The following is a 7,673-nucleotide window of genomic DNA, read 5'->3' as shown; positions in this document are numbered from 1 at the left end:
TAAATGTTCTGATGATAAACATGCAATCACATTCTTTGAATTTAAATGAAATTTAGTCCAAAAAGCATTTCCTCACATTTTCATGCAGCCTTCTCGTAGTTACGCGAGGAAATCATGTTGCGTGTAATCACGCGCCTCCATAGGCAGTTATGTTAGGCAAAAGGTATAAAAATACGTATAAAAATATCAAAATACGAGCCATGGACGTTTTACGCTTTCTACCATTATTTTTTTATTTTAAAAATTTTTTTATTTACACAATTAAAATTAATACCTATACTATCCTTACACGAGTCATATCCCACACGGGCGTCGGTCAATACTCTGTGAAAGAAGCTTTTCCCTGGCATTGCCCGGGCGATGGTGACGGTATTGGCGACGGCGGCATTGAAGGTGGTGGAGCTCTCAAATTCTGAAAATACTCTCTTATGTTTATCACTTGTCCACCACCCGTTACTTTCTCCGTTAACTGGCAGTCTTCTCTCGAAGGGATAAACGGTGGCCGTAATACATCCGTTAGTAGGTCCCATTTTACGCCTTTGAAGAACACGTGCTCCTTGATCTCACACGCGCCCCGTTCATATCCCAATCTTTTCATGGGATCCTTCTCCAAAAGCCGTTCGATTAAATCCATCAAGTCCGTCCGTTTACCTAAGAACTCCGGCGACTTCATCAGAACGTTTCGAAAGGTTTCTTTTCGGTTCTTGCCTTTGAATGGCGTTGTTCCATACAACATCTCGTACGTCAAGATACCCAGAGCCCACCAATCAACAGCGAACTCGTGTCCATCGCCACGCACCACCTCAGGTGATACGTACTCTTCTGTTCCCACAAACGAGTTGGACCGTTCACCGTTGTCGAAACTCGGTTTCTTCCGAGAAACGGGGCTGACTCTGGCCGATTTCGCCCTCATTAACCCGTTTTTGTTATCGTTGAAAGCTTGGATCCAACGAGTCAATGCTCTTCGATGTTTCTTCGAAATCTCCGGAACTGGAACCTTATGGCTTCGTTTCTCCAAGGTGGTCGTTGAATTGATGGTTTTTTTAGCCAGGTTGCGAGAGAGATCAAAATCCGTAAGTGTCACGTGACCCGACTGTTGAACCAAAACATTTTCAGGCTTTAAATCTCTGTAAGCAATCCCCATATTATGAAGATACTCAAGCGCGCAAATAATCTCCGACAAGTAAAAACGAATAACGGCAGGAGAGAAAACCCGGTCGTTCTGACGGTAACGTAGGACGTTAAGGTCGCCACCGGGACAATAAGGGACAGCCCAGGCAAGCAAATCCTTAGTCTCGAAAAATCCCATCAGCTTGGGAAGAAAGGGATGCGAAAGCCGGGTCAGGACCTTGATTTCCCAACGGGCACGACGATCAGCGTCGTGCTTGGAATGAAGAGAGGGCTTGTCGGCCACTTTCAGGGCGAAAGGAAAACGGGCGGAGGGGTCGGTTGTGGTGTGGTGGACTAAGAAGACGGTTCCCATGGAGCCTTTGCCGAGGATTTTGAGGGCATTGATGTTGTCGAGGTTCAGAGATTGCTCTTGTGGGTGTAGTTGTTGCAGCGGTGGTAGAATGTCCATTGGTGGAAGAAGGAGAGAAAGGTTGCCGAAGAAGAAAAAACTAAAAAGACGCAGCTGCGTTTGTTTTTCCGTTTTTGTTGTTATTTTTGTACAGTATACGCGTTTGTTTTTGCTTTCAAGTCGTAGTGCTTTCGTCGTGTACGTTAAAAAAGATTGCCAATTTATTTTCCTTACACTGCAATTATTATAAAATTTATTTAAAAGAAAATTTTCTAATATTTACTTATAAGACTGACAGAATCAACACTGTTAATATGCTAATCATATAGAATTCCTTAGTGTAATGAGTTGGTTAATTAAAGCGGAGGCATTTCTTTAATTTTTTAAATTTTTTATAATAATAAAAAATAGAAATTGAGGGAAGATTCACACGTGCAAGGAGCAAATAAAAGATGCATAGAGCCAATCAAAAGGCAAAATAAGATTGGGTGTACGGTTCTCACATGGAGGCTCCCAGCTTCCAAGGGCCTAGGATGAGCACAGTTAAATAGAGGTACAACTCTAGTCACTAAGTTTGGTTCAAAAGAAAGTCTCCATTTGATTAATGTTAAATCGGGTTTAAGTGAAAGTTATGGGAGTTTAAGGATGATTAATTTGGTAACTGCACGAGTTCACAATTCAAATAAGATATCAGTATGATCTAAAATTTTTTTAAATATTACACTTATACTCATTAACAACGTATTTATTGTTTTTGAATTAAATGTAATAATTAAGGAGATAATTATAAATTTTGAGTGGAGTTTAAGCTTGAATTTTCTTAATTAGTTAAATGCATTTTCTTGGTTTGATAATTGAATGTAATTTTGAGTTGTTTGTATGTAGCTCTAAAAATCTCTTAATTAGGGGTATCTATTGAGATCATTGATGGACAAACAATAGAATATCAACACATTGAAAAATATATTGCTTTGTCTATTGAAAATAAATAAAATATTCAAAATTTTGTTTGTTAATGATCTTAATGTACAATGTTGTTGGAGATCTTGAATGTAAAACAAATAACATTGATAGCAAACTTTGTGATATGAAAAATAATTTTATAGAAATTACTAGTGAGCATACTAATTTAATATTGTTGGAGGTCTTTATGTGTATATTTCTTAGTATTTCTATGCTTATTTCATTGCATTTCTTGAGATAAAAAAGATGTATACTATTATTATATTATCCACTTAATCCATTATATTTTTGTTTCTGGGTTTTGCAATCCAAAATGTGTCTTGGTAACCTAAAGAGTTCACAAGATATCTAATCAATCAAATGCTCTCATCCTTAAGTGATATGAGATGTATACACTCAGACCCAAAACTCTCTTATATTCTATTAATATGAGATTTAGCTGAAGGTATCACAACTTTTTCAATAATTATCTAAAATGAGATAAATTGATTTTATCGGGGTTGAATGTTGTTAGTTATCCTTTCTAATTTCTCCTTTTCTTTTTCCATTCATTATAAATAAATGAACTATAATATAGTTTGTCCCCGTATAAGCTTCTGTTATGACATATTTTATGTTTTCATCATCTAAAATTAGCATGCATGCGTATGCACTAAACTAAAACACATTAAATTGGCTTTCAATGGGCTAAGTATGAATGATTTGGTAGATAAAGTCACTAAAATTCAGGGTATTGTCTTACAAAAATATATGTAAACTAGGTTTTTTTTATAATTATTTTAGTCAAAATTTAAGGATACGGATTTGTTTTTTCTGGGCATTAAGGGTCATCAATCATTAATAGTTTTGTGCCTAGTTTATCATAATTAATATGTTATATGTTGTAGAAGAAATTATTAAGAGTTTAAAGAATTGAGATTAATTGATCCAATAAATCTCCCTCATTAAAATTCATAAACCTTTTGACTTCAATTTTTCAGATAATAATAATATAATTGGTGAAAATAGTTACATTCAATCAAATAATAATGTATTTAATTTGGTAATTGTTTTTTATCATACCCCCCTATATGTTTACCATATTATCAGGACCATATATTCAGGAAATCCAATCATCATCAATCACCCTAATTACACCAGTAACCAGCCTTCCATAACATCAACATCACATAGCAAAACCAACCATCATCAATCAAATTACTAACAAACAGTAAAACAAAACAATTAACACATTCTCAACACATAAGAAGCACCAACAATCTACAGTTCTACACATGCTACAACTATGAGTCACAACCGTATATGACGTCTTTATATACAAACAATGATTTTATAATTTCATAACTTTTGTCCAAAATACATCGTGTACGTCTGTATACCAAACACCCCTGTTTATACATCACATTCTAGGCTTATAGTAAACAGTGAGTGTGTGAAACAATCTTTTTACGTTTGTATTTCGTGTAGCTACTGAGATGCATCCGTATCCATGTGTTCAAAAGTGGTTGCAGCCAAGATTGGAGACTGTCGAAGTGAAGGAACCGCCAACGTAGATTTGCTTCCTAAATCTTTCTTTTGGCTCTTTCTATATGCATATATGTTGTGTAATAATAGTCTACGAATGGATCCTGTAAGGGTTCATGGGTTTTACGCGCTCAAAAATTTTAAATTTAATTTGGTTGCCCTTTGAGCACACCCGTGACCCAATAGTTGCTTCTTCTTCCAGAGTAGAGAAATTCATCTCAACGTCTGCTTCTTGAAATCTAATGGTTGGTAATGCAGCATGTTGTGTTTTCTCATAGGTACTGTTCAGTGGTTTAGATTTCAGTTAACCAAGGTTGCCATCCTAGATTCAAGTTGTATATAAACCTGTATAAAGATATTTTTGTGAAGTTTGGTTAACAAGAAAGAGGAAATTTTAGATATTTTCTCCGTTCTTCTTACTTCGAATTAGGGTTCTTAGTGTTTTCAAAGAAAGACAAAATTTATTGACACGTGGCACACATACAATTAAATTAGATTAAAGAAAGCAAAAAAAAAAAAAAAAACACATAGACATTTGACACATAAACTCGAGAGAAAGAATCAAGAAAAAAAGAAAAGCGGAAGCATTTATATGAATAAGTGCTTATTCTATAACGGAATGGAGAAAAGAAGTATGAAGGTTCTAATTTTGAAGTTTTTCTTGAGTCTTGCCTATTTGCTTTGATTCAAAGTATGAAAAGCTATTATACCTAGTACAATTTTTTGCTTAATTTTTACCTGAAACATTGCTTAGGATTACAGAAACATTTATATGAATAAGGGCCTTTTCTACACGCTTATTGGAATGCAATCAGCTTCTCTCCTACGTATATTAAAAAAGAAAAAAGTAAAAATATTGATCTCACTTCCCATGACAAGATAGTACAACTAATCATGGTTAATTTCAGAAAATTAAATTAACTAATTTAAGACATTCGAATACCCACATTTGTATAAATTTGGTAAGATGGGTTCACCTAGTTTCCACTTTTTAGAGTCTTCTCGGCCTAAAAAGCCTTATGATCATCTATTTTATTAACATATACTTCTTCAATAATTTTGATTAAGGATAATTACGGATTTTCCACTAATTAGCCGGGATCTAACCTTGGTCGTACTTATATATACAAATACAATTATTGCACTCCTCTATAATAAAAATTTATCGATGAATAATCAATTAATTAATTAATGGAGTTTGGTCATGGATATCCAAATTAATAATCAGACTCTTCCATCATAAAATTCAATGATTTACTGATTATACTTTAATGAACAACAAATGATGTATTGCTATATTGATATATAACGTTAGACTTTGTTAGATTTGATGGTTTAGCTCTAGTCAAGTACTTAAAAGTATGATTTGATAGACTAATTAAAGCATATACTAAACGATGCTTGATATGATAGTCTGGTGCATCCCGGTTATTTTTGTTCTTGATATTTTTTAATAAGAGTCATAAGATTTTATGACTAAATTTGTTCTTCAAACAAACATTTAACATTTTGAGAATTAAAAGTAGTAAAGATGGTTACATATAAGAATATTTTTCAATCAAATATTATAAATACAATAAAACTATTCGTATATGTTTTTTATATATAATTTGAGTATATAGATAATGTGTCATTATGTAATTGAATGATTTTAAAATAAAGATAAAATAACACTTAATCATATATAACACATCATATATGTACATAAATTATGCATTAAAAATATGTATATATAACATAACTTTTATAAATATGTTTGATTTTGTTATATAGAAAACTTAATAAAATATAATGTTATCTTATCTTTAATAAAATTTATGGAAAACTCTACTTACAAGGGAGGCTCTCTATTTTTAGTTTAAAAGGTTTCCTTGTAATTGGCTAGGTCTAAGTTCAGTGGGAATAAATAAAATTAAAACGTGTAACTCAATGATATATGTAGCTTTAATGTTTATAATGATAAGTAAATTAATTTCGTTTTAACTTGAATGGACATGAATCAATCCCTAACACATGTTTATGCATAGAATAATCTTTAGTGGGTTGCATATTATATATTAAATACACATGCATATATGTTTCTTTTTAATTAGTAGAATAAAAATAAATCAAGCCAGCTCAACAGCACAATATGATCGATGTTATAGGCCACTCAATGACATTAAATAATATTTGGCAAAGCTACCCGCTTACTTGTAATTCTTTGGAAAAGGATCCAAATAATAAAACCCCATTTGATCTAACTTTAGCTTACACTAAATCTTGGTCACTATTTTCTTTTTGGCGCTCTTTGAGCCCAATGTTAGACAGCAAAACCCCACCAAGCTTTTTTTTAAAAAAGACTTTATATTCCTTTTTTAAAGGTTCGTAAAATGTGTTCTTGTCTATCATCATTTATTGGGAGAAAATGTAAGCTTCACTTAAGCTCAGAGTAAAAGCAAAGAAATGATAAATAAATCAACTTAAAAAAAGAAACAAAAAAAAAAAAAGCTAGAATACTAATATTCCTCCACTCATTTCAAAGTTAGGAACAAATGAACTTACAAGAGAAAAAAAAAAAGCTAAAATGCTTTGATGATGGCTTTGTCGGCCATGGTTTTACCAACGAAAAATAACCCTTTTGTTTATGTCAATTGAACAAGTTTTCGGGTCATTCAAAGGGAAATACAAACTTATAATTTATGTATACAAATAAATGTATTCAAGATGCTTTTGTGTCTAGTTTATATATGAGCTTTCGTAGTATTGGTGAACACAATTAGAGCACAATGAAATAATATATTACAACTTAACATATTACACATCTCAAAATTGATAATGTCTAAACAAATATCGTTAATCGTTAGATAACATTAAAAGACAAATATTTATATATAAAAGATTTGTGAACAATATAAAAATTTTAGAACATTCATTTGTGTATGTGTGTGTGTGGACAAAAGAAAATTATAGTGGTACTGAACAAGATTGAAGGAAACACTTCAAAACAAGAGAAAAGATCAATACTTTCTATACCATTGGAGGAGGATGATGTGTGTGTATGTGGACAAAAGAAAATCATAATGGTACCAAACAAGATTGAAGGAAAGATCAATGCTTTTGGTACCATTAGAGGATGATCAACTTCTTAAAATTAGGTCAAGCTTCCAAGAACTAATTCAATATCTTTAAGACTCTAAGGAAGTCGATGAGGAGAAAGCCCCCAATGAAGACCAAGATAATATTCTCTTGGTTCCATCTAAACCAAACATAGTAGATGATGAAGCTAAAGACTCATACCAAAGGGTCATCAATTCACATTAAGGGAACATCACTAAAGATGGTATCTTCTATAATAAGATGTTTGCTAAAAAGGTACATAAATTACACCTAAATAGGAATGAACGTTATAAAATTTCTAAGAACGTGGAAGATAAGATCAAACATAAACCACCATTAATCAGGGAATTTCTTCTTCCAAGTAATGATGTTAATATAAAGGAGGTTTCCTGTATGATCAACTCAAGAAGTCCTATAAGGAAAATAAAGACTTTGAGCAAATTTGGACCAAGTTCCTAATTGATAAACCTATGAATGGTTTACATGAAAAAGATTCGAGGGTGAGTTTCTTTTTTAGTGGGAGAGAATGATAAGAGATCAAAACTTTCAAAATATGAAAGAAAAACAA

General features: G+C 32.5%; 1 protein-coding gene across 1 annotated transcript; it reads right to left on the bottom strand.

Annotated features, from left to right (window-relative positions):
* Window positions 1–201: 201 nt before the first annotated feature.
* LOC123205622 (serine/threonine-protein kinase UCNL-like) lies at window positions 202–1,754 on the bottom strand. The gene has a single exon (XM_044622623.1). It carries the CDS (start codon window positions 1,577–1,579, stop codon window positions 317–319), a length of 1,263 nt encoding a protein of 420 aa, XP_044478558.1. The 5' UTR covers window positions 1,580–1,754; the 3' UTR covers window positions 202–316.
* Between the last annotated feature and the right edge of the window lie 5,919 nt (window positions 1,755–7,673).

This window comes from Mangifera indica, unplaced genomic scaffold, assembly GCF_011075055.1.
Source record: "Mangifera indica cultivar Alphonso unplaced genomic scaffold, CATAS_Mindica_2.1 Un_0010, whole genome shotgun sequence".
NCBI lineage: Eukaryota > Viridiplantae > Streptophyta > Magnoliopsida > Sapindales > Anacardiaceae > Mangifera > Mangifera indica.
The sequence above is the reverse complement of the archived record's forward strand: the minus strand, read 5'-3'. Positions and strand labels throughout refer to the sequence as shown.

Bases quoted from the DNA above. Each gene is read 5' to 3' on its own strand.
- LOC123205622 (XM_044622623.1), bottom strand. From the start codon at position 1,579: ATGGACATTCTACCACCGCTGCAACAACTACACCCACAAGAGCAATCT.